Below are 27,129 nucleotides of genomic sequence, written 5' to 3' on the forward strand. Positions count from 1 at the left end.
CTTTAAAGTAATTGCTACTGTAGACTGTAGTACGTACTTGGTGCACATCTCTATGGGTGATAAAGTAATTGCCACTGTTGTTCTGTAGAAATATGCACTTGTTAAGGCCCAACCATTTAGAGGACCTCTTGGACCGCCGATCAGAAATCGTCAATTTAGATTAAAACAACGCAAGTAAAGCGATTCGGGAATGATTTATGTTGTTCCAATCTCTATCTATTAAAGGTAGATTGAAATTGAGTCAAACTAAGTTGTAATCGTTAATCAACCATCAAGTGAAACATAAAAAAAAAATCTAATTACCATTACAGTAGTATTATAATCTGATTTGAATATAAAAGTATAGTTTAGTCATTATATTTATTTGGTGGATCCAACGGCACGTATTTGGCGACAAGGATTTTGGGATCAGGCTGACGTCGTACAGACTAGTGGTTTTATTCAGCACGGTTTTCTCAGAGGCAGAGGCAGCCTTCCGTTCAAATTTCCCATAAATTTCCAAACTCCCGAGAGAAGAAAAAGAGAGAGAAATAGAAATTTATCAGTGACCACATGGGCACGAGTGTACGAAGGCAGAAGCTAACGTAGGCACCCAGATCTGGGGCGCACGTTAGGGAGGCTTAGATTATCAAATTACGATGCACCGTACATCAACATGCAACGAAGAAGCGGCGCATTTTAGATGAAATTCAGAGGAAAAACCAAATATTTACAGGAAACCAAACTACTGGAGCCTTGGAGGGAAGGATTTTAAAAACAAAAACTTAAAATTAAAAAAAAAAAAAAAAGAAGAAAAAAACGATTTTGAGTGAGAATTTTCAAAACTTTTTTTCAAATTTTGAAACCTCTTCCGAGTTGGAAGTAATGGAAGCGGAGGTCTTACTCTTGAACCCGGTTCGGACCGGCTTTTTTTTGTGCTGGGGCGAGAAGAGCTGGCCGAAGGCGAAGACTGAGACCGACTTCCCCGAGCCGCGGAGCGAGCAGACCGGGTTGAACCGGAAGCCGGCCGAGTTGGACCGCTCCATCCCCCTGAACCGGGGTCGAGGGCCGCCGCCGTGGAAGCTTCCGGGCGAGCTCGAGCTCCGCTCCAAGCCCTGGAACACCACCCTCCCCGAGGAACTCATCCGAGGGCTCTCCGCCGACGCCGGGGAGGACGAGGGGGAGGAGGACCGCCGGATCGGCCGGGGGCGCACGTGGCGGAGGCGCGGAGGGGGGTTTTCCGAGGAGGAAGGGGAGGGGGAGGAGATCGAGTCGGGATCCAGGTCGCGGAGGAGCGGGAGGTCGAAGGACGGTTCGGTCGCGGCGGATCTAGGATTAGTGTTACGGTGGAGGAAGCTCCGTAGGAATCTAGGGTTGGGTTTCCTGAGCGGCTTCTCGTGGTCCGTGTTCGCGGCTTGGGGCTTCTTGAGGCGGAGGAGGAGCTCCCTCCACCGGCTCGAGCACCGCGGCGCGCTGGGGGAGAAGACTTCCGGGGGTCCGGATTCCGAGACTTCCACCGGTCCGAGATCCGTCTCCTCCAGCCCCGCCGCGGACGGATGGAGCGGGACCAGCTTCCCTCCAGAGAAGAGCTCGTCAGCGGGGAGCATCGCGATGGGATCATCATCGACACGGAACTCGAACTCAGCGGGGTCCTTCTCGCCTCCGCCGACCGGGTCCTCCGTCTCCGGCGTGGTTTCGCAGGGGAAGGAGACCCTAGGGCTGAGACATCCATAAGAGGGGAGGAGGACCTCCGGCGAGACGGCAACGCTGTTCGCGACTACGGAGGCCATCGGAGACCATTAACGGCGAAAAGTATCGGCAATAATAACTCACCCCGATGAACGGAAAGAGTAGCGGAGCAAGAGAATTTATATTGCGGTTTGCACCCATTTTACCTATTCTCGCTCACGTTTGACGCGCGCGAATAGGTAAGTGACACGTAGTAACCCGATGATTAATTGTCGTGATAAAAAATTAGTCGAGTTTATTGTTAACTAAATTGAAACCTTTTCATTTGGCATATATATCATCTAATGCTCATGCTTTTTTGGATACATAACACATAATTGCCTAGTTGCATCCATGACAAAAGAGTGTTGGATCACTATACACTCGAGTCCAAATCTATTATACCTACCACTCCATATAGTATGCATGTGAATATGTTATGTGATGCTGGGGCTAAAGCATATGCTTTAGACATGACCCACTTTTTCTCTCTCCATGGAGACAACCCAAGCTTTTAGGACATGGAACATGGCATCTTTTATCTCTTTCCTCATGTCCTCACCCTTCACTCCATAAAGGTAACTATTATAATACATTCCGATTGGATCTTTGTACCCACTCTTCTACTAAATTTTTTATACAAAGACAAAGTGAGCATAATATTATGTGGCAGGTGTGGAAATGTATTGTGTTAAGTTTAAACATGTCCTTCAGTCGACTCGTTAGCTAACTTAGGAAAAAATTAATGTTATTGGCGCTTATGGTAACCGAGGCAGTTAAGTAATATAATACAATTTTCTTAATTTTTTTTAAAAATTATATAGAAACATGTGAGCTTCTACGGCGTATGGGAGGATCAGGAAAAGGTCTGGTCCTACGACCTTGTGCTAACTAATGAATATTTTAAGAACTTCTATATCAAAATTACGATACCTAATCTCTCTAATCTCCTCATTCGGAGGGACTAATGATGCTCCAGAGGTGAGATGGGAGGGATAGAGAGCTCTTGTAAGGGTTAACATCATCCTTAACGATTGACACTATTACCGAGAGACATCATCCTCAGCTTTTGACTCTAATCGGAGCTTTTTGTAACTATAACGGTTAATCTGTAACCATAGAGAAGAATAGTGGTTTGATATGCTTGGGTTTGGGCCGGGCTGGACCGGATCTCGACCCTCATATTTTGTATCAATGTCTTGGGCTTCTCCAATTTCTCCTCTAAACGTGGTATCTGGGCCCTTAGAGCAGCAGAGTTGGAGTCTTTGGCTAATTATTTTGATGTGGTTTATTTGAGTTACGCTCTTGTGTTTGTAGAGGTGCTTGTTGTTTAGATATGGCAGAAGAAGTAGGGTTTATAGATGAAACTTTATTACCAAAGCTTATAGTATATATAGTGATTTTTAAAGGTGTGCAATATGTACTCTCGCCCATTCTTATACCAAATACGATGAGATGCATCTATAGCTGCACTGACATAAATGCAAATCTTTTGAAAAAGATGTTTGCTTAGATCTAAATGGTTGCTGATAGAACCTTGCAATACTTGGTGTCAAGAAGCAAACCGAATGATATTTGGAATTTGGTTATCTAAGTTTGTTTTTCTCTTCAGGATTTGGTTTTGATTATCTGAGTATTTTGAGAAGGCTGAAATGGAATGCTAGCTAGGAGGTGGATAAAGTGGTTGGTGTTTGATTCTTCTGCTTGTGTCTGCTGAGTATTTTTTTTTTTTCTCTCTTCACATTCTGAGATACTGTCAGCTGCTGATTGTGAGTGTATATATCAATTCCTTGGATATAAAATATTAGAATCACCGTTCTCTAACGGTTTAAACTTTTCTATCTCAAAGCAACTCTATCCATTTATAAATACAAGATAATTCTTCTCCATCATTGCAAAGGGCACCTTATGTCACTTTGAACTTCAGAGAAACAACCTAGTGTATAGTGAGGAACACTTCACCTTGACAATTTAAAATTTTGTCTATGAACTCTTAGATTGCCTCAGCATTTACCTGGATAAACCTTATGTTATGTCATTCTCCAGCATGATTTTTTTTTTCTGAAAAAAAAAACAGAGTCATGGTGTGTTACGCAAAAAGATTAGACGACATGTTTGACTCATAGTAGTGCAAAGATATTCCCTTCTTATTTACTCATGGATTGATATGAAAACCTCAAATTCTTTGTGCAACCCATGGAATTCCACTCACTTTTGGAAAATCTAATACATATATATATATATATATATATATATATATATATATATATATATATACTGCTGTCAATAAACTCTTTATTTTCAGATTTCTATTTTTATTGATAATTTTGGTCATGAATAGTTATGAGACAAATAGATTTGTCGTTGGAACTTTGATATGTTTGTAGTCTGTTGATTGTAATGTTCCTTTGAGAGAGAGAGAGAGAGAGAGAGCTGAATCTACATGTAACTATGTAAGCCAATAATGTCTTCACTTCTATGATAGAGAGCAAATGGCCTTGTGAAGGGTCCTTTTCTGATTGTGACCCAGTGTTCATCTGACCTGGTTCATTCCCTCTTTCAATTGGAAGGACCCCAGTGAAGAGGTTATCCAAATCAAGTATATAAAAGTCTCAATTCAATATGTGGGCCTGAAAATGACACTTATGCTTATGTCCATTTGTTAGTTAATTTTAACTATATAGACTCTTCTCTGCAGGTTCTTCTAATTCCTTTGGTTGCATCAAATTAAGCTGCAAGCCTGCAACTATTATCATCAAAGTATCATTGTGTGAAGAACATATATCTAAGCTTCGACAAGGTCTGTCCTATTCTGATATTGCAGTATTTCTCATATTCAGGGCAACTTTGATTTGCAATATGTTCACCAGAAATTTAGGAGAACATAGGGCCAATAATAAATGCTGCTGACTGTCATCTTTATCTACCAGACTCCATAGATGTTTGCTATTAATGATCTGTGAGCTACCTGAGTTTGACTCATTCTGATTAGTTTCATAAATTGAGGAGGAACAAATGATCAGTGTCATCTGCATGGGGCCCATGACATGCCTGTGTGTGCGTCTCGCGCCATCCCATCGGTCGATTTGCGCATCGAAAGAGCCTTTCCAATTGGCTATCAGTGACAAAGGGAAGGTGATAGATTCTTTACAAACTTCAAGCAGTCTGTAGTTGGTTCCTAGCTACTTCAGAGGGCCTTATCAGTGTTATAGAGATCAGGGGAGGGGAGGGGGGGACAATCCTCACAATCACTAACTTTTCCATTGTAGAGGAAGATGAGATTGTTGTCTTGCTCTTATCCATTAGATTCATCTGAAGCCATTGCTGCATGATTATTGCCTCAAGGGTGGGGAATTGGCTGGCCCACTGAAGGCCTCATGATCTTCATCAGATGGTGACCGTTGCGACAGGTGGGCGATCGCACGTGGAGGCCATGTGGGACGTGGGCCAATCGCCGTCCATTTCAAGTGCCTGTGACGTTGGATTAGTATACCATGAATAGAGCTCTGATAGGAGATTTTACTCTGGAAATTCTGTATACTTCTGTACATGTTGTGGTAGACTCCTGGAAATGGTTTTTAGAAGGTTTAAACTCCTCCAGCAACATTACTTTCAATTAAAAGGGGAGACCCAGAAGATTGAGACCTAGAAAACTTCTATTTTAAGTTTAATTATGAGGCTAAGATTCACTACTCGTACAAAATTCCACATTGAGCTTTCAGAATATGCCAATCTCTTGTAACGAACCTATTGGCTATTCCAACCACTGTTATATATATATATATATATATATAAGCCCATTTTAGATATTTTAAATAAGACAAAATATTCTTTTTTTATGTCATCTTTTAATGTTAACCTAACCCAGAGCCGGTTCTATAATAAATATTTAGTAAGATATAAAGTACGATTTACAAATATTAAAAATATAGTTCACAAATATATAAAACTATAGGTGTTAAATGCAAAATTTTCATATATTTCTTAACCAAACTAGGGTGTTATAAATTTATCCTCGCAGTGAAAAGCTGAATAGTTCACGATAAGTATAGATGCCATCAATTTATCTTATTCACAAATTAAATAAATTAGAAATAAACTAGAGACGTGTTAAATAAAATAGAAGGAATATTAGATTCAAACTTATATTAGATAATAAAATAAATAAAATATTCTCATCCTTCTCACATTTTTTTATTTATATATCTACGTTTTAAATCTTACATAAAATGCCAAGAATTTTAATAAATTTATTTATTTAGAGTTAACGTGTCAGAAATAGACTCGTTTTAATAATAATTTTACGTGGTGACTAATTTGATAAAAAAAACTACAAATATGGATGGTAAGTAGTAACAGCCACCGGAAGTCAGCATCAAGGAAAAGATGACATGAAGTTGGTGGGCCACCAACATCATCATGCCACGTGTCATCGGCACAATTTCCGAGAAAGCAATCCCCTCTTCCAATACCATTTCAACCATCCTCTCCTCTCCTCATCTCTCTCTCTCCCTCCTTTAGTAGTTGACTTGGGATTCTTATTAATACCTCATTCTCCTCACCCCTGCTCTCCTCCTCCACCTCCTCTCTCTCGACCATGAGCTTCTTAAGCATGGTAGAGGCGAGATTGCCTCCGGGATTCCGATTCCACCCGCGGGATGACGAGCTCGTGGTCGACTACCTCTCGAAGAAGCTCCATGGCGGCGGCGGCGGAGCCGGCAATGGCGGGGTCTACGGATTCCCGATGATGATCGACGTCGATCTCAACAAGTGCGAGCCATGGGATCTCCCCGGTGAGACCGCCGAACTTTGATCAAGCCTCTTCGGTTACACTACTCTCTTTGGATCTTTCTACTCTTTATTGGCACCCTAAGTTGTTTGGTCACTAGATGTTGGATTTTCAATTGATTCTTCTTCTTTGTGTGTTTGCGTGTGCGTGTGCGTGTGCGTGTGTTTAATCTTCAAGAATATCTCCAGATTCTAAATCTTCTATTTGTTTATATTTCGGATTGGTTCCTGAATTTATAACGAGAACAATCTCGACGCGTCCGTCTTATCTTCTTTTTTGCCTTCCTTTTCCTCCTCCTATAACTGAAAAGTATTCCATTCACTAACCTCCTCATCTGTCTTCTTCCTCCAAAGCTTGATGGCCTGCCAACTTTGTGACCTCAAGTTCTGTTTTCCCCCAATTCTTGTAGGACGCCACCTTTGATCGTGACAAACATGAAGGTTAACTCTGATATCCTACAAGAAAGTTCTCTCTTTTTTTTTCCCCTAAATATAATGAAAGATCATATAATTCAAGAATCCTCTGTAATTATTGCCCACCAATTATACTCATAACTATTCAATGATATGATAATAGGATAAACTTAGTCTCTTTAAAAGGTAAAAACTTAAGTATTTCTGAATTATGTTTTAATATTAAGGGATCAAAATAGTTGCATCTTGAACTGCATAAATTACTCTTCTAATATGTTCTTGCAATACTTTATACCTTTGTTACAGAAATAGCATGTGTGGGGGGGAAGGAGTGGTACTTCTTTAGCCTCCGTGATCGGAAATATGCCACTGGTCAGCGGACGAATAGGGCAACGCAGTCCGGTTATTGGAAGGCGACCGGGAAGGACCGGGCAGTGAGCCAGAGGGGAGTGCCTGTAGGGATGAGGAAGACACTGGTCTTCTATCAGGGGAGAGCCCCAAAGGGGAAGAAGACTGATTGGGTTATGCATGAATTTCGCAAGGAAGGACAAGGTGATCCTTCGAGGTCTTCATTCAAGGTAATATTTATGGCTGCAACTCATTTTACTAGTTATTACAGAGGGACAAATTGCTAACCTTGTATGAAGATTTTGGTGATAAACAATAGAAATTGATATCAGTATGACAAGACTGTAAATTGTGGTTTCACATGAGTAATTTTCCTAACAATACGACAAAAATTTAGAAGTAACTATCACTTGCATGATGGGTAATAGTTCCAAATTTGCGGTCCATTCACCAAAATTTTCACATACTTCGTCAACTGTATCTAATGAGGAGCCATAAAAAAACTGCCGATATTGTTAGTTTAGTTAGAAACTGGCATGGGATTTTAGAATTAATCAAGCTCATGCGAATTCATCAGTCAACAGAAAAAAAATTGGGAAGACTATTATAAGATTCTACTGAGAATTGAGTTTCATTTTTTATTAAGAGAAGTTTATTTCGACTTTTCCTTTGTACTAAATATCTTTTTTTTTTCTTTGTTGTCTGTCATTCTCACGCCAGCTATAAATCCCTCAAGGAAAAGTTGCTCTCAAATATACTCTTGCCCAACATTCTTTATGAAAACAAAATTCTTTGTCTTAGTCTAATTTATTAAATTTATTTTCATATTTTTGTCTAATTTAATATATATATATATATATATATATATATATTTTTTTTTCTTTCTCATCATATCCCTCTCCATCTTCCAAAAAGAATTCTATGTAACATCTTAGGTTACACAATAAGATTCATATTGCAACTTTCAACCTTTCCTAGTACACTTGCAGATCATCATCTAAAACTTCATCTATCGCACTAAGTTATTGTTAAAAATTTCATAACCACCGAACCTTATGATATATAAATTTTCTCCTGTTTTTTCTTCTTTGAACAGGAAGACTGGGTCTTATGTAGAGTGTTCTATAAGACTAGAGGAGTGACCTCTAGGCCAATAACTGATACAAGTTATGAGGGCACGAGCTCTCCATCTCTTCCTCCTCTAATAGACACCTTCATCACCTTCGACCAAGCACCGCAGGGCTTAGAGAGCTACGAGCAAGTGCCCTGCTTCTCCAACCTAGCTCAGGGCTCATCTTACTTGCGCGAAAATGCCATGCCTTCATCCATGCCTTTGGTTGAAAGAAGCTTTCACAACAAGAGCTCAGGATTGATGGACTTAGGCTCTTGTGAGCAGAAGGCAATAAGGGAAGTCTTGAACCAGTTCACAAAGTTGGAGAACACTCCAAAGATGGAGATCACTCCAAAGATGGAGATCACTCAGAATTTGCCTCAGGGATGCTTAGAGAGCTACTTTGCTGAGAATGGACTCTCCCATGTGTGGAATAATTTTTGAAATGGAGTGAGATTACTAGGGGATTGTTAAAGTAGGGATTGATTGTATAGTATTGGTAGCTTCTTAAAGGTCTTTTCTGTATATACATGCACATATACATATTTGTGTTTGTAAATGTATATATGCATATAGAAGGAATTGGCTACTTAGCATTGTACATATTTCTATGAAGGAAAAAAAAGAAGCATCTTCTTGGGTGTTTAAATCCTAATTTGCCTAGATTTTAAGGCCCAAAACTACTAGCTATTTGACAAGTATTTTACAAGTAAGAAGCAATTCTTTTCGATGTTGTATAGATTTGGGAAAAAAGAAGAATGAAATTAGCTGAAGACTAGCACTAATAGATTATGCCTTCATCTTTCCTTCTTTTTTCACCATGGGTGCAGACTAATTTGATTTTATTTTTTCAGTTTCTAGAAAACCTATTTATTCAATTCTGGTATGATTGTAAGTCAAATTTCTATTAGCCCTTGTCTTGAAGTTCTTGTTGCCTTTTCCAAATTTAATTAGTGGACTTGACCTAAAACCTAAAGACTCAAGGATTACTTCTTTCTTTGTAAATTCAATTTCCGAAAAAAATGAAAACATAGGCATCGATCTGATTTAATGAATAATGCCATTCAATAGTGTTTAGCGATCGAATAATCTTCTTATATTGGCAAACAAATCACCAAGCAATCACATCTGAATGCTTCACCCAGTTAAGTCAGACTATTGATACAATAGTTAACATCTATTTTACTACTAGAACAGAGGGATGACTTCAACCCTAAACCTACCAGCTATACCTCATGGTTCACATTACATTTAAAATACTCACATAGATTGCCAACCTTTGGATCATGTTCTTGGTCAAACCCAGGAAGCTCACAAATCTATTGGATTGGCAGATATCTATCCACATCAATTAACAAAATTGTGTTAGTTAACTATATCAAATAGTCAGATAGATGTCTTGATGATTAGAGAGAGGACCTGTCATGATTTCACATATATGAATGGAAGTCAAGACTAGTTTAGGAAAACTAGATGAGTAGAATTTTATAAGTTGGCAAACTTTCACTAGTTTAAGAACATTAATTGAGAGAATCCTTGTCAAATTTGATTCTATATGCTACACATTAGATTTTGCTGGCATTAAACAACTATGAGGCAAGTAGGAAATAACATATTCTACATCACATTCACGCAATTTATTTTTCTTTCTTTCTTTCCATGAGATTGAAGTATATGAGAGAATATTTTCACAGCTTGCCTGCTAACAACTAGAATGAGAATTTTAAAAACCTTTGCATCCGTCACAGAAACGTAGCAGAATACCAGCACAACTACTTGGACTGTCAGGTTAATAGAGCTATCAATAATTGGAATTCCAACAGTTTGTACTTGCTCTCAACCAAACAAATTTGTGTTCTTCCTACCACAAAAAGAAAATTTTCTTTTCACACCTAACAAAAATATAGTTGATATCCTATGTACCACTGCCGTGTTCAATTGCTAGATTCAAACAACTTGCACTTACTTTTTTGCTCAAGTGGTAATGCAAGTGGGTATAGCATGCATATTCTTAGTCCTAAGTGGCTTTTCATAGGATAATCTTGGCCTATAATTAGATATATTTATTGACCAACATTGCTAACTCTATCACATGATTAATCATGTACTACACAACTGTAGATCCAAAATAAAAAACATAAAAAAGAACAAATCTATTGAACATTATTTCACTCTTTTTTTTGGCAATCATATAAAACACCCTAGTTTGGGTCTTCAGTGAAAAATCTAATGATGTATACAAAGGATGGTTCAGTGTGTCCACTAGCATTTTATTAAGTATACTGGGGTCGAATTAAAAATAGTAAAAAGATGGTGTACAAAACATTATCAAATGATGCAGTGTGTGACATGAAAAATCCAAGAAATTAATAAACAAAGTAACAACTACTGGAATGCTAGAAAGAGCAGTCCAGAAAATTTCCACCATCAAATTCAGGGCTAAGTACTCAGAAAACAAACTTGCGTGACTCTGACTTTGAAGCCAACCAGATATGTTCCAATACCACAATTCACTCATAAAAATCAAATGAAATCTAAGAGGCAGGGGTGACTTCTGAAAGGATAAAATCAAGAGATAATAACACATCATATCAACACGAGTAGCTATCACTTAGCATGTAAGCTTCCACTGGAGATACCACACAATAGGCAAATGCCAAAGCACACTCAAACTACAAACTCAAATGTGATATGTATATATTTGCATTCTCACAATAAAATAAGCACATTATTGTTGCATTATGTATAGACGTACAAACGAGAAAACTCATGCCTGCTTTATAAAGAATTGAACATTCACCAAATTCTTGAGTCCTGTAATGTTCTGTAACATAAACCCAGGTTCCACAAACAAAATGAATGGTCGCCAGTTAGATTACAAAAATATGTATTATCACCACCACCAAGACAGCGCACTCACTTTTTCTCTGTCGTAATCCCAACAACAAAATTGCATACCTGCATTAAAGAAGGAAACCAGAATCTTTCATTTAACTAAATACATAATTTCAGAAAAGTTCACTACATGAAGGGCCGTAAGAGATTACCAGTTTTCCATTTTCATCGACTGACATAGGATTCTCTACCACAACTGTCTGTGTCTGAGCTTGTTGGTGAGGCTACAATCACCAAAAGAAAAAAGTCTTAGTACATTATACTTGATATCACTAGCATGAGTTAGCAATACAAGAAATATTTGAAGAAACATACGGCTGGAGGAGGAACGGGTGTAGGCACAGGATTACGCACTCTTGTGTTACTTGTCTGCAAAAAAAGGTGCAAAAGCAAATACCAAACTCCAGTTGAATAACTAAAACTGGCGAAAGCTGAAAAAAAATGGTACACAGAAGAGTATACAGATCTAAACATACCCTAACATTGGTAACATAATGACACACTGCACACTTTACGGATGGAGCCCCATAGGGATACATCAGAGCGGTACGACAACTGCCACAAGTCACATGAGCAACCTGATTTGCTGCTTTCCATGCATGAAAGTTAACCATTTTCAGGACATCAAATTAAAGAAAAACAAAGGAACAAATCATAAAGTCATGAATATGCACATATTGTTTGATATATAATAAACAATTGATTACTTCCAGTATTTGTATAGTGCCCCTCATTTGGTTCAATCAGATGTTTATACATTAAGACCAACAATAGCATTTGCTTTCTGCATACCTTTTTGTCTCCTCATTATCAAAAAAGAATTCATAAAGAAAAATCTATTATGGAACAATTTTTATGCTCCTTCTAATTGTTTCTGTTTGTTGTTCAGTGACGCAATATAGTTTCTTTCCATTCTTATTCTTTTCTTTGTCCAATCAAAGTTTTTTATTTATTCATTAGCTAAGATTTTTGAATTCAGTTCTTCAGTAACTATAGTTTAACAATACTTTATTCTAATTACAGAGAAACAAGTGATGCATAACCCACTTGTCATGTCCAAGAATGGGTAAGTCACAGATGTCAGTAGTAAATTTGCTCTAAGTGAGCTTACTACTGGTAAAAAAATTGCCAACATTTGGCTTGGTTTTGTATTATATTCCATTAACACCGACACAAATATTTAATAATTCAATGATGAAAAAGGTAGAAACTAAGTAACCTGTTCTCGCAGAATTGATAGTGTTACAGCAAGAACATCTCACACTTGTTGCACCACGACTATACATAAGCATAGTTCGACAACCTCCACATACTAGCTGAGATGTCTCCGTTACTGGAAATCTAGGACAATAATTTTAGTATTCAATGATCCAACAAGAAGATGCATTTTGAAATTAAAGTACATTAATCAGAGGGAAGGAGGACCTGATGGCCGCAGTGAGGTTATTGTGTTGCATATTGCACAGCAGACGTTGGTGGCTCCCCTGGGGTAGAGAAGAACACTCCTACAACCATTGCACACTAGTTGACTCTGCATAACTGGAATTTCAATAATCATCTTTCAGCAGACAAAATATGGGCATATGTATTAAAAATCAACGCTTAACTACAAAATAACAGTTATAATTCAGAGAAATGACTGAACCAGTATCTACATAAACAAACAAGAACATTAGAACTGTTAAACATATTCTATACATGTTAATGGTTTAAGCAAACACTTGCAACTTGCAAGACCACATGACATGGTGGATAATAAATTCAGCATGATGCTCAAGGCATTCTACTCATTTCTTAACAACAAAGTTAGATAATTAAGTCATACTTTGCATATAGTCCAGCAGTTTGTGCATTTCCACTGATTATTACAGCTGACTAGATCTAATAAATAGGGCTGTCAGGCTTGACGAGCAGCTCGGGCTCGACTCGGGCTTGGCTCGGGTGAAGCTCGAGTCCGGCTCGGCTCGATCAGAGCTGAGCCGAGCCCGAGCCATCATAATAGGCTCGAAATTAATATCGAGCCGAGCCTGAGCTGAAGCCGGCTCGCTCAGGCTCGGCTCAATAGGCTCGATAGCCTGACTCCATATGACTAAGGACACGTGGCATAAAGAAATATTACCACGTGTCCCTCACTAACTCATTCTCACCCGTAACACAATATTCATCACCCTCACCTACCCCACCCTCACCTACCCCACCCTCATTAATTACTTCACCTTTCCCATCACCATCTTCCCCATCCTCAATTCCCCCACCCCACCCTCATCTTCACTCTCACCCTCATCCACCTGATCACCTTCACTCTTCCCTCCCCATCGGCCTCCATCGGCAACGACGGCAAGCCACCACCACGGCACCACGCCTTCCTCTCCGTCGGCCTCCTCCATCCGTCTCCTCCTCCTCCTCCTCCTCCTCCTCCTCCTCCTCTTCCTCCTCCGTCGTTGGCCTCCTCCATCCGTCTCCGACTCCTTCGGCAAGCCGCTGTCCATGTCGCCACCGCCCACGTCGCCACCGCCTCTAATCGAGCTCGAGCTTTGCTCGGGCTCAGTTAGGCTCAGCTCGAGCTCGGCTCGGGTTGAGCTGAGCCGAGCCTGAGCAACATTATGAGGCTCGAAACTAATTTCGAGCCGAGCCTGAGCCAGAGCCGGCTCGCTCAGGCTCGGCTCGTTTACACCCCTACTAATAAATGCTTGTGAAGGACTTATCGATCTAATTGCCATGAGAAGCTGATACCTCACAGTGAATAAATTACTCTTGATTGTTTTCATAATCACAAGGAAGTATGTATACGTATGGTTTGTTCTAGTTGTGACCTCAAGAGTCTTTAGAATTTTCAAAAGGATTATAAAGTCCATTATCGGTAAACTACCATCTGATTGGCTTCTCTTGAATGGATTTCAGGGTCTCCCATAGGTTTTTCCTTATTTTCTTCCTCCTGTTCTTGTTATATGATTATTCAGATTATGAAGTTCAGATAATTAAGACGCACTGATCTTGATCTACAGGGAAGGAGTTAGGATTAGTCAATAAGCACAACCCTTTAGTGCGGTAGGGTAGGGCGCGGGCGCTCTGTTCTTTTAGTTAGGTTAAACGAACACAACTACTTGCTTTAAACATGTCAAGTGCTTCCTGTAAGAAAAAAAAATTCCATAAAGAAGCTTAATGCACCAGCTATGCATATATTAAGCTATATGCATATGCATGAATTTCAAGGGCTTGCATCTCCATAAATATCATATATGTGAATCGGTGCAAAAGTTTTCTTGATGGAAGAGTACACACAGCACAAAACCAAAAGAAATTGTTTTAATATCCTGCATAAAGATGCATTTAGCATTAACAAATTACTGGTCCTATGATTGAAACGATACTAAAGAAAAACTGTATATCACGTGCAGCCAATCCCAAATTAAGCAGAAATAACTACATCAACTAAGGGAAATAAGTTCAAAAAAATCAGATTTTTTATTACAAATCCATCAAGGAATCGCAGAGTAGACCAAAAGAACAAACTAAATCCATACCAAAAAAAAAAAAGATCACAAATTTATCTCGGAAATCAAGCTTCGAATATTCAGAAAAGAACGCCCCTGAGTATGAATGCACCCAATAGATCGAAACATTCTTACCTCCGAGATAAAGGCAAAGAAGAAGAGAAGTCGACGAGCAACGAACGGGGGAAACTTTCGCAACTTTCCGAGCGGCTTGTCCTCTCGATCCCGCAAAACTAGGGGATAAATCCTTAGTGATCCGGACCGATTCCTCTCGGATAAACTCAATTTTCTGTGGTGCTTATCTTATCTTTCGGCGATTCGATCCCTCTTCTTCTCTATCCGAGAAGAGGGGGAGGAAACCCTAAAAGGGAATCTACAAACGCTTTTGACTTCGAACAAAGGTAAAGAGAGAGGATTTTTAATTTCTTTTAAATTAATAATAATGGGCCGAAAGCAAATATTCCGGAATCGGAGCGGGTTTCTGAAAAGAAACTTTCACTTATCTCATATTAAGGATATGTTCAAAGTTTCACAATTACCCTCATAAGTTTGGAAATAACACATTAACCCCTAAAAAAAAAGATAATAAAATCTAGGGTTCGACCGAGATCGAGAAAAGTCGAGAGCGGCAGAGATCAAGACATGGTAACCTCCAAGCTCGTCCAGTGCATTATAATGTAAGCAATCGCTTCACGACCATAGTACTTTTGTTCATCTGATCATGTTTGCAGTAGTTAAGCTGATCTTTTCGCACTCCAGTACTTGTTGAATCCACTTAAAGGGCTTGTAAATTATCTAATCAGTAGCTTATATTGGTAGTGCTTGTTTTATTTCTGCATTGGGAAGGACTAAAAGCTCGTTTATATCCATTTTGATCAAACGGGGGAGGAATGTGAGGGCTCTAATTAATTTTTTATTGTGGTTTGAGTATTACGCTAATATTTCATTATGGTTCTTGCTTGTTGTATTAGTTTTGCATGGAATTTTTGGATCATGCAGCACTTTATTTTGTTTAATTGTTAGGGAGACTGTTTAAATGTATAATATTGGTTATATTATTTTGATTTGATTTCTTGAGATTTTGGGTTTCCAGAAGGGTGTTAGGGATCTGCCTATAGTTATCGCTAGTTAAATACATTTTTCCGTTGAACCATCAGTCCAGGATTTGCAGTTAGATACATTTCCATTATGTTACCTAGCCGAACCGGCCACCTCATGTGACAGTCAAATAATTGTTCTTTCTTTGCCACTCCCTCTTTTTCTACATATGTGGTGGCGGGCGACTTCCTCAGCTAGCACCAGGAATCACGGGCACTCACATGGCCATGCTGCGTAAACTATCAACTTTTCAAACCTTTGGATTCTGTCATTTATTTACAAAATCTGTAGATATTATCTAATGAAATTTTTGCTATCCCAATTATTTACCAAAAATTTTCTATCAACCAGAAAATTCTACTGGATATTCTTATCTTGTCATATTCTACTGGATGTTCTAATTGATAACTGAAAATTCTATCAACCAGAAACACATAGTGATTGAACTGCACAAAAACTGATTTGATATCTTGGAATTTATCTATTCTGTAAAAATTTGCATGTGTTCATTATTTAGCTATTTTGTGGCTATTATTTTAGAAAGGTGATATTAAGATGGCAAGACTACAGGGCTTCTAGTTTATTAATTTCTGAATGGGTTTTAGTTCACTAGTCATTTCGCTAGATGATCTGCATGTTCTGTCTCTGTTCATTTGCAAAACTAAAAAATAAAAAAGAATTGATGGATCTTTCTGGAAGGCTCTCTGGTGGAGTTTGTGTGAAGGTAAACCTTGGCTTGTGAATGATCAGTCTAGTAGTCAGTTAATGAAAAAATTGCATGTCTTCATCAGCTTTTGTTCTTCTCAGCCTCTTAGAGTTAAAGATGAGCTTTGACTGCAAGGTAAGAATGTGTATATCATAAACTACCAAGTATTAACTCATCTTGTTTCAGGGCGAGCATGAACTTAACCTTTCATGTAATAAATTAAGGTTCAATTCCTGTTTCATAATTTCTTAGCGTTTCTAATGAGAGATTTCTAGTCCAGATTGAGCCATCATGCTGTAGGATTCGTCTTACTTACCACTCAAGCAAGAATCTTTTCATTGATTATTCTTTCTCGGGCTGTAATAGAGAAGATATCTGTAGATGTCTAGAGTATAAATTTGTACATCTTTACCAAGTAAACTTTTATTTATTATTTTCTTAACACCCCACCAAACTCTTCCAAGACTCGCTCTATGCTTCTCCTTGACGTCACCTTGTTATCAATCTCAAATGCTCTTAACTCATCTATCAAATCTGTAAAGAGAAGGTATTACAAAATTTGAGTAAGCCACGAGTAGAAGGTAAAATCTCACATGAAGTATCTAATATGACATAACATGTATCAAAAAGGGTATCCATTTAACTACAAACTACAATTAGATTCCTACACAGCTATTTGCCATTGTGATTAATGTCCTTACTTTTCTTACTTGTAGGTTCTTTGGTTTCTTTAGAAATAAAATTGTGAGAAGAAAAGAAAATCTTGATTATTCTTTCGCACTTTTATTTGTAGCATAGCTTCTTTTTATTCAAGATGATCTTTAGCTTCCAAAAAGCAATAAATCCTTAATGAGTATGTCATGAAAATATATATGACAGCATAAGTAACAACTCTTACCTAGCTGATCCAGAACTTTGAGAGGAAGATTTGTGCAATTGGTATTGAAGAAGTGGAGGAAATTTCTCATAAGCTCTGCAGAACTAGAACATACCAAAATCTCCCTCTAAAATAGAAAATTGAATGGAAATTAGTTCAAAAAAGCTTTAGTACAGGATAATAAGCGATCGTTAGGAGCTTGATGTACCTTGAAGATTTTTTGAAAATCATAATAGCCTGAGACAACTATCAGCAGCTGTAGTCTCTGTGATTCTGATATGCAGTAAGGAATATATTCAGAAAAGTATAAACCATATTTATCAACAACTTAACTCTTGACCTCAAAGCTTTTTCATTAAATGCTTGATTTATACTATTCCCCATACTATAGAAGCACAATTCTATTGTTGGTAGGTGGTAAAAAGTAAGCACTGTGATGATTACTCTGCAACCAGAAACAGTTGAACCTGAGTACTTTAGAATTTCTACCACTAAGGCACTAATCATTTTCATTTTCTTTTGCAGGAAAGACCTAGATCATGTCAAGTAACACTTCATGTAAGGAGAGGGGGATTAGTTATAGTAACATAAGATGATCCTAGCTGTTGTTCATTATCTAGTAAGACCAATTTTGGGAAATATTGGGAATGTTATATTAAAATTCACTCTCTTTATGTAATAATGTAACAAATTTGTCACCTTTAAATAGGACCACTTCCTCGGCTGCTGAGTCCTCACGGGCAAGAAGTTGTTTAACTGAAATACCAATGGAGCTCATCCCGATATTGGAAACTGTCAACCTAGAACCAGTGCTACTGGGCTTTCCTGGTTGTATATGCAGTAGGAAGGGTCATTGCCATGAGAAAAGAGCAACTTAAACACAAATACATGCAAAAATCAGGTGAACTACTCCACTGCCTGAACTCATTGATTAAGCAGGCAGCGTCATGTAAGTACGTAACAAGTTGCTCATGTATAATAGATCTAGCATACATATTTATAGGTTAAAGCATGTACATAGATACATATACATATGTTATTTGAATGCATGCACTTTTCTATATATATGCTTGTGTTGTATGCTCATTGTTTGTCTACATCAGCTTGTTGGAGGATTAGAGATATGATAAAGATTGAACCTGCAACTCTGGTCCACTTCTTGAAGTCCCTCAAAAGTATGTCCCTCACCTTAAGATCAGTAATGTCAAACATTTTGTACTTCACTGCAACCATTGCAGTTAGAAGAAATAAGATACCTAAATTAGTAGTTAAAATCGTAAGATGATTTACTAAGAAGAATTGCGGAAATCAAGTCAGCGACCAATGTCATTATTATGGAGGTGAATTCCTTTCAAGTTGGTGTTCTTGTTGTAATGGATGACTTTGTATCACAATAATCACTTTCCATTTCCTTTTGTCAAAAGGGGAGCATGATTTGTACTTGGCAGGTCCTCTTCTACTTTTTCTTTATTTTCCTTTTTGCCTTTTTTTTTTGAGAGAGAAAGGGACTTGTTATACTCTTTATAAGGATAACTAGCATCCATTTCCTGTGGTAATGTATTCCAATAGTATTCTGTATCATTAGGCATTTAGATCCACATATTTTTTGTTTAACAAGTTATAAATATTGAGAGATCTGAGTATTTGATTAAAGTTTAAAAGTATGAGAACTTACACATCTGGTATAGTCCATCACATCCATATCGGCCAGCTCCATTTATCAGTAGTGTAGTAATATATTTATCTTTTGGAGTGCAACTAGGATTTTTCAGATCTGCTGTGTCTAAGAGTATACCTGATAACTGCATCCAATTGAGAATGCGGTTGGTCAATGTGTCAAAGTGAGGTAGCTATTCATTTTCCAAAGATAATGAGTAGCTGTCATTACTGGTAAAAATCTGTTGATGTTACTATTCCACTGAAGGAGCAAAATATCAGAGCCACAAAGATGGAAATTGATATTGGCAGAAACAGAATTGTAAATTAACATATACCAGAAGTCTGCTAAATCCTTGCCCAGCTAGGATTTCTGGCATTGTCTCTGCAAACTTCTCAGCCACAAGGGTACAGCATGTGCTATCCTGCTTCATGAAAGGACGGTGAGCTGCTGGTTTGATTTAAATAAGAATGTAAGGAGGGTTTAAATTAGTATGCGACAACTCTTCCTCAATCAAGCTTAACATCTTATATCTTTTCTTATTTAAACAATGTGATGATCAAGCTAACTTATCGAGTAAGTGAAAATGATGTGATGGCTGGTATCACAATGTTTGGATTTGAATCATTCAAGATTGGAGTGGTTAATTTCACATCTTGCATGTAGTATATATACAAGACAAGCTGACAAATAATAGTGTACTATAATGATAATATGAGCTAAGTGCTCGAGGTTGAAATTTTCTTTATGAGCCAGGACACAGAAGATTGTAAGATGGTCGTCTTGATGTAACAACTGCACTTGATTTGCCAACATTTAATTCAGTAGTCTTGGTGACCTTGTTTAAGTAAAAGTTCTCTTCTCACTGGTTGAACTGCTACCATATGGAGCACAGTATTTAGGAGTTTCAAATTTAGGATCTTGATTAGTCAGATAACCTATGCCTCATCTTTAAGAATAAACATTCTGCAGGCTCAGTTAAATACTGTAGATATTACCTAGAAGCTTCAATAAAAATTATTCACCCTATCAGTCTATCGTGGTTTCAATATACCACTGTTTAATTTCAGGACCAGCTAGGTCCATTCCCATGAGAGTTTGTCACTAGGATTACCTGTAGACTGTAATTGTCCACAATAGCAAATAGTCATCAAGCATGTATGGCATAATTGCATTAGCATTCCACTTCTTTATTCACCATAAGGAGAAGAAAGGAAAGATAGCACAACCATAAGTACGTAAGGTAAAATACTAAATATTTTACAACAAAGTTGTGATCTGCCCCCACGTTACATCTTTTTATTCCCGGAATTTGGAAATCAACATTCTGAAGAAAATCATTAGGAAGCTGGAAGGATGAAATCATGAACCACACAGTTCCACCTACAATTCTGCATTTAATTACTAAAAGAACGAAAGTATATTACCTGTTTGCGGTTGAAGATGTCAACCAATGCATCCTTCAGTCCCTGCTTGAAGCACTTCCACATGTATAATTCTGTTGAATCTTGATATAAAATAAGAATCAGTTGGAATTTGAAGCTACCTCTTGCTTGGCTGGAAGCTTGTCTCCATTTAGCAATACTATCTTTAGATTTCCAAATAATTTGTAACTGGAGAGATCAACCTGCTATGCAATTTTAACATATTGATCAGTTCCGTAAGTACGTTTGTTGTACAAGCAACTCTTCTAGAAATTATTATATATGGACCATTATTTTGCTAATGTTTAAATGGCACCAATGATCAGCACATTCATAAGCAGACAAGATTTTCTGTTTTGACTATCTTTTAGGGTAAGTGATATGTCTTTGACAAGGGTTAGGAGATAACAAAGAAGGGACACCTGCAATGGTGACATGAGCTAAAAAAAGCTGCTGATTTGGTCTTTCAGATTTGAATATCTTAGAATCTTGCACTTACCTCATCAACGAACACCAAGTTAATTTCCTCAACTCGACACGAGCGAAGCAACCATTTTAGCTCAGCATGTGTATTAAAATCTGTGCGGCTGATGTTGATTATAGGTACTGTACAGAGCTGGTTACTTATTTGAGTTTCATTCAAGAAGAAGGCATACATTATAGTTGAAGCAATAGATCCTACATCTGCAACAGCACATGTCAAACATGAGACAACTAATGACAAGGGAGGTCCTAAATATTATGAACATACCAGCAATCTCCTGTCCAATGACAGCTTGCAGAAACTTTCCAGGAACACCAGCTTTAATATCAGCTTTCCTATATTTCATGTATTGGTTCAATCTTTGAATGCCTTCACACATTCCTAGAACAGAAGTATCAGTTGGGAGTAGATTGCCACTATAGAATGATGCAGCAGAGTGAGGTAAATAAATTTTAGGATGACTTGTATTCTTTCTTTTTCCACTGTTTGTACTTTTGAGCTCTTCAACTGACTGATCTTCCTCTGAGTTAGATCGTCTATCTGTAGTCATTGATTGAACTCTTTCCAGTGAAGATTTTGATGCTGGTTCTACTACTTTTGTGATATCATCATTGTAGGTTTTTTGAACAGTATGTTTCGTCTCTGTATCAGATGAACGTGGCAGGCATGAACTTCGGATTTCTGCTTGTGACTCTAATGTGGGTCTTTCAGATGATGAGGTGTAAACAGATCTTCTCATTCCTTGAAATTGAGGATGGTCTCTCTTGCGAGAGTATGGTACCTGCATAAGTTCCTTTATAAATGTATGGAGTGGATAGACAGAGAAGAAACATAAGATGAATTGCAGCATAAGGGGCTACTTCTACTTAATTTTGATAATTCTCTATGAGCTTATTGGTTGGACTTATTGAGGGTTTTATTGGGCAGAATATGTAGAACTTATATCAGGACTTAAGTAACTTTTACATTAGGTAAATTTTTTTCTTCAAATTTTCTTGAGATGAATATAGGGATTCAAGGAAAAGAAGCATATCAATCTTTTCAACATTTTATTTACCTAATTGGTGCACATCAAGTAGAATGATTTATTTGGCAATGGCATGTTGCTGTTAAGTATTGGGTCAGATGCATTAGGCTGTAAAGTAAAGTTTTAGATTGGAGGCTTTAATCATGAACATGTTGCTGAACACATATAGAAAGGTTTCTTGGAATCTCAATGCATTGAAACACCACAGGACTATAAACATATAAGCAAGGGACTGAACAGATAATTTTTTTCGCTCAATGATCAATGTATGAATTTGGAGAACACTGCAGATGAGTGCTTTTTCTCTTATTCGAATCAGTGGTCCATCCAGCGATGGAGCCTTGCATAGTACTATGGTCAGATTTAGTGGACCAATTACAGATTGTCCAAATTTCTTATAGCAAGAGAATGCAAACTAAAAATCACAACACGCAAATCTAATTTGGTGCTAACTTTCTTCCTTACTAAAGCAATTGGGCTTGATGGAAGCCAGATAGATTAATCTATAATGCTTGCATTTGATGAGCCTTCATCTGATCAGTGTTGAAATGAGTTCTTGATTGGGTAGAGATATATAGGTCTCCTTTAGCTTGTCAGCATTACTAGAAGATGAAGTATATTAGAAGGGACAAGGCAGATCCTAAGTAAAACAAGTTAATGCTCATTTATTATTCCCATGTTAAATCTGCATGAATTTAGCTAATCCTTCCTAGTTTAACTAAGACTTGTGATGGAAGGTAAATACTTTTCTTGAAGCAATACAATAGTTCCAGTGGCAGCAAACTAGTATTTATGTTGAAGGCATGCAATCAGTGATTATTGAAATATGTTGCATTCCTTGAACATGATGGCACAATTATATAATCTCTCTTGCTTTGTGATATTGCAATTGCTTAGTTAATATGACAAATCGAGATTGATATGCTATTCAAACTTAAAAGCAGAAGTTCCAATATTGCATCTTAGAGCATGATTTCTCTCTATAAATTTTGATGGAACTATGAAGATTTTTAGGTTGGAATTTATACTTCTTTTTTCTTTCCTTTTGCCAGATCATCCAGTGTTAACAGAAGCACTACTGTGAACACATCATCAACTTGAAGAGCGACGTATCGACTGACCTGGTTCTTTCCAATGTCCATTGGATTCAAGCTCGTCGTGTAATTCAAACTGTTGGTGAGTCGAATACTCTGCAACTCTTCTTCTCCCTGCTTTGCTAGTAGTGTAGAAAATGGATTTGCTTATAGGAAATGGCAGGAAGATGTATGAGATTTGAACGTTGTGGTATCCGCTTATATCTTTGGATTTGTCTCCCTCTGCTTGTTTCCCTTGTTCTCTTGTGTTTGTAGCTGTTGCCTATGATTAAGACTTCTTGTCATCTTGTCATTTGCTAACCTATGTGATTAGAAATGAAGATTTTATTTGCAAAATCTTGGCCCCTGAGCTAAGGCAGCGTCAGGTAAATTACAAATGAATAGACCAAACATAAACATGGTAGCATTTGTTTATAGGTGATATTTGTGAAATCATCATGTTTTCAAAAAGCTTTAAGCTGCCAAAAACACTAGACTTATATTTTCTATTGCTCCAACTCAAGCCTAGGCTTAAGAATAGGCTCACAAGATGAACTTGCATTAGGTGGACAGAGGTCATGTTATTCTAAATGAAAAATATATCTGGTGGAAATTGAACTCATAACTTCTTGCTCTGCGGCCTCATAAATTTAGCAAATTTATAGAAGCTTAAGTTTACATCTATAATAAAAGTGACTCTGTGGATGTTCTCTGATTGACTACATGATGCTCTTGTAAGGACCTTGGATCTCCATCAAAGTGGAAATCTTGACCTTATATCTTAAATCCATGAAGATCTTGTCATGCTAAAGATGACAATGCAGTTTGTCCATCCCACTTTGCAAAGGAGTACCATAGTTTTCAGATACAGGCTAGGTTGGAATCTCTTAAGAGCATTCAACTTAAAATTATTTTCCTGTTTCTGAAGTTTATTGCTTGTTCAAACATGATCTGATTCTGACTGGTCCCTTAGCTCTCTCCAGACATGCCATGGCAAGTAAAAGCAAAACAAAAGATCCTCAATATCTTCGTTCAACTGGACAAATGCTTGGGGCTCACCAGAGTTTGCAGTATATTTTGGAAGATCTTGCCATCTGCAAAGATCTTTTCTACTTGGAACTTATCTTAAGTGGTAGAGGAGGCTCCATATCGTTTTTTGTCTCTTTATTTTTTTTTATTTATTTTTTTTTTTAGGAAAGTCCATGGACTAGATACTCAATTCATCATCAAGATTACAGATTGCATCAACAGGTGGATTAGTCCATTCTTCTCTAACATTGTTTTGAATGGCTAGACTAGCTAATTTGTGTGCCAAAATACTATTACTACGACACATGAAGCAAATCCACCAAATATAATCTTGTACAATGTAAGAGATCAGTTTGATAGCATTGACCAGCTGAACCATTGAACACCCAACGGTTGCTGCCTTGTCATAAGGACAAACAACTTGAAGGCCCAAAAGGAGTGCAACTGCTTCACTACCTGGTGTAAGAGTCCAAGAATTTGGCCTGACCGAAAAGAACCGGCGTCCAAATGGCAATCCCAACATTGCCCAGATGTCCTCCTCTTCATGTTCTGTCTGATCGTAATCTCCATTAAGCGAAATAGAGGAGCCTCTATGGACAAAAACTTTTAGTACCTGGTGTCATTTTTGGCCTTCTAAATACTCCACAGCATGGTTAGGAGAAGTGGGGGCTCTCTGTCCTTGATGGGCATTCTTTCTCAATGTGCTCAAATGAACAAAGCCACTAGTGGGTGGAGCTTAAAGTAGGAAGTAGCTTTTGTCTAATATTTGTCAGGCTGCAAGATTACACTGCTGAAGAAATATTTTGAGATTCATAGCAGGAACATGTCCTATGAAGGATGGTACTACCCCTACCATTAGTGAAAACCATGGAGAACCTTAGAAAGTTGAAGCATCTTGAACCAGATTTTTAGGTACATGGATTTTAAATGGTTTTGAAATTGTAGAAGATGCAGTCAAGGCCTCAGCAAATCTTATCTAAATTCTAATAGTAAAATATTTTATATATATTTTATATTATTAGAGAGCAAAATAATACCTCTACAATAAACTAATAAAAAGAATTAAAGCTCAGTGTTCACAGAACCCTGAGCTGACACGTGGTCTCATGCCAACTTTCCACGTCACACGACAGCCACTGTTCGTATCTTTCTCTCATCGGTATTCTACGGTCGAATCTTGCACGTGCCTACTGCCTACTTACTTTTTTTTAAAAAAAATTAATAATTAATTAACAAATTACTTTCCTTTTGTCGGATTAAAAAAAAAAAAAAAAAAAAAAAGGAGAAAAAAGAAAAGGAGAGCCGGACGCACGAATCTTTCAGTGATCGGACAAAAACAAAAGCAAACCCATTTCTCGAACGCAGCAAATCGATCATCTCGCACAAGAATAATTAAACTATCTATGCGGACTCTCATCCCTACCACCAGTGCATAATATTAGTAGTAGTATTATTATTATTATTATTATTATTATTATTATTATTATTATTATGTCTTTGCCTAGTTGGTTGCTCACAGAATCTCATCATCACCTACATATGTAGCTCCCGACCAAAAGGAAAAGGGAGTTGTCCAAACTCCAAAGTTATGTTAAGCCTTTTTGGGTTGACTGTTTGACCCCCACCCATACCACCAAAGTTTTCTCAATGTTTTTTATTTTTATTTCTAGACTGTGAGCAAGCCCATTAATAATAAACTAGGTAACTCAGATACATATATATCTTATATGATTAGACATATAGTAAAAAATTATACAATCTATCACAGGCGTGATAACTTACTATCTTAATATTTGTATATATATATATATATATATATATATATATATATATATATATATATATATCATATATGCCTCTTCAAAGTTTCTTATTTATGTGTGTGCCCGTTCAAAAATTATAGAATTTGTGTGGACACCCTTACTCTTATTTTTTGATAGCTATAAATTAGAATCTTATTAATTTAATGGACAAAGGATACAAATACTATTAAATGATAGACATGTATGCAAACAAGAATAAAGGTATTCTTATCTTTGTAGGGTTGAAGTGATGAAAATTTAATAGTTAATAGTCTTGGGTGATATAAATACGAGAAAACAAAACAATAAAAGGGTTTTCATTCAAAAATCATGTGTATTTGAAGGATATACACATAAATATAAACTTTTATTTAAACTTTGGAGGGTATATATATGCCACAAAAAAAAAACCAGGAAAAGTAAGCTTATTAGATAAAAGCCACTTTGTCTATATATCTTAACCTCTCAAAGTAATTTTTATATATTTAATTTAAATTCACTTCTTAGGTCTACTAAACTAACTGGGTCGAAAAAACTAGTATCAGTAAGGTTGGCATTAAAGAGAAGTATGATAGAAAATAAATGTAAAGAAGAAAGCAAAATGGTACTTTTTTATTCATTTAGATCATGAATACTATAATATTCCCTCATATCTACCACACTAACCATGGAAACTTGATTGCATATTGGAAGCAATTAAGCCAACATCCCTTTCAAACCTTTAGTGATCTGGAGAACATATATAGATTTCTTGTCCTCCCCTTTACATGCATCCCCAAGCACTAAAACCTCCCAAATAACTCCAAGGCAATGCCAGTAAGCCACCACCTCTCTCTCTCTCTCTCTCTCTCTCTCTCTCTCTCTCTCTCTCTCTCTCTCTCTATATATATATATATATATATATACGTCACTGCATGTCTCATATTACTGCGACGTACTGTTAGTTGGCACATTTGGCAGTAGAGAGATTCTAAAAATTATTCTTCACATATTTCATTAATTTAAGTAATTTAACATTTTGATTGCTCATCAAACACTTATGATCTTCATTGTAAACATCAAATAGACCACATCTCCTTTGGCCTGATATGAGAAGAAATGCTTGTTTAATTGCTTTCTAGTATTGATGTTGCTTTCCATCATTTGGGAGCTTAAACTTTTTGGGACCCCCTCCTTTGTTCTTTAAACATTAATT

The 27,129-nt window shown here is 37.3% G+C and overlaps 3 protein-coding genes and 2 long non-coding RNA genes across 16 annotated transcripts; 2 read left to right on the forward strand and 3 right to left on the reverse strand.

Moving 5' to 3' along the window:
- Window positions 1–565: 565 nt before the first annotated feature.
- On the reverse strand, window positions 566–1,861 carry LOC140788565 (uncharacterized). Its single transcript, XM_073137845.1, has one exon. It carries the CDS (start codon window positions 1,767–1,769, stop codon window positions 819–821), a length of 951 nt encoding a protein of 316 aa, XP_072993946.1. The 5' UTR covers window positions 1,770–1,861; the 3' UTR covers window positions 566–818.
- Window positions 1,862–6,211: 4,350 nt separating this feature from the next.
- On the forward strand, window positions 6,212–9,023 carry LOC140788962 (NAC domain-containing protein 21/22-like). Its single transcript, XM_073138513.1, has 3 exons — window positions 6,212–6,500; window positions 7,216–7,487; window positions 8,354–9,023. Exons 1-3 carry the CDS (start codon window positions 6,305–6,307, stop codon window positions 8,810–8,812), a joined length of 927 nt encoding a protein of 308 aa, XP_072994614.1. The 5' UTR covers window positions 6,212–6,304; the 3' UTR covers window positions 8,813–9,023.
- A 2,018-nt stretch (window positions 9,024–11,041) lies between these two features.
- On the reverse strand, window positions 11,042–15,166 carry LOC140788567 (protein LOL3-like). 3 transcript variants are annotated; one of them, XM_073137849.1, is made up of 7 exons: window positions 14,893–15,166; window positions 12,689–12,802; window positions 12,483–12,596; window positions 11,740–11,849; window positions 11,579–11,632; window positions 11,416–11,487; window positions 11,042–11,326 (listed from the first exon to the last, which is right to left on the reverse strand). In XM_073137849.1, the coding sequence occupies exons 2-7, from the start codon at window positions 12,798–12,800 to the stop codon at window positions 11,285–11,287; spliced, it is 504 nt and encodes a 167-aa protein (XP_072993950.1). In that variant the 5' UTR covers window positions 12,801–12,802; window positions 14,893–15,166; the 3' UTR covers window positions 11,042–11,284. The 3 variants fall into 3 exon arrangements, with proteins under 3 accessions (XP_072993950.1, XP_072993951.1, XP_072993952.1); XM_073137850.1 differs by having other exon boundaries at window positions 12,483–12,604; window positions 14,893–15,160; XM_073137851.1 differs by having other exon boundaries at window positions 12,483–12,604; window positions 12,689–12,794; window positions 14,893–15,120.
- Window positions 15,167–15,294: 128 nt separating this feature from the next.
- LOC140789484 (uncharacterized) lies at window positions 15,295–24,351 on the forward strand. Of its 10 annotated transcripts, none has more exons than XR_012109194.1 (7): window positions 15,295–15,434; window positions 17,964–18,057; window positions 18,148–18,339; window positions 18,542–21,444; window positions 21,655–23,206; window positions 23,843–23,979; window positions 24,077–24,351. It is a non-coding gene; the product is annotated as an uncharacterized lncRNA (long non-coding RNA). The 10 variants fall into 10 exon arrangements; XR_012109195.1 differs by having other exon boundaries at window positions 24,087–24,351; XR_012109193.1 differs by lacking the exon at window positions 23,843–23,979 and having other exon boundaries at window positions 21,655–21,974; window positions 23,083–23,206; window positions 24,087–24,351.
- On the reverse strand, window positions 16,928–17,743 carry LOC140789485 (uncharacterized). The gene is made up of 3 exons (XR_012109196.1): window positions 17,647–17,743; window positions 17,460–17,565; window positions 16,928–17,095 (listed from the first exon to the last, which is right to left on the reverse strand). It is a non-coding gene; the product is annotated as an uncharacterized lncRNA (long non-coding RNA).
- Window positions 24,352–27,129: the final 2,778 nt, after the last annotated feature.

Source organism: Typha latifolia, chromosome 5 (assembly GCF_019914945.1).
Source record: "Typha latifolia isolate L0001 chromosome 5, TyphaL0001v2, whole genome shotgun sequence".
Lineage (NCBI taxonomy): Eukaryota > Viridiplantae > Streptophyta > Magnoliopsida > Poales > Typhaceae > Typha > Typha latifolia.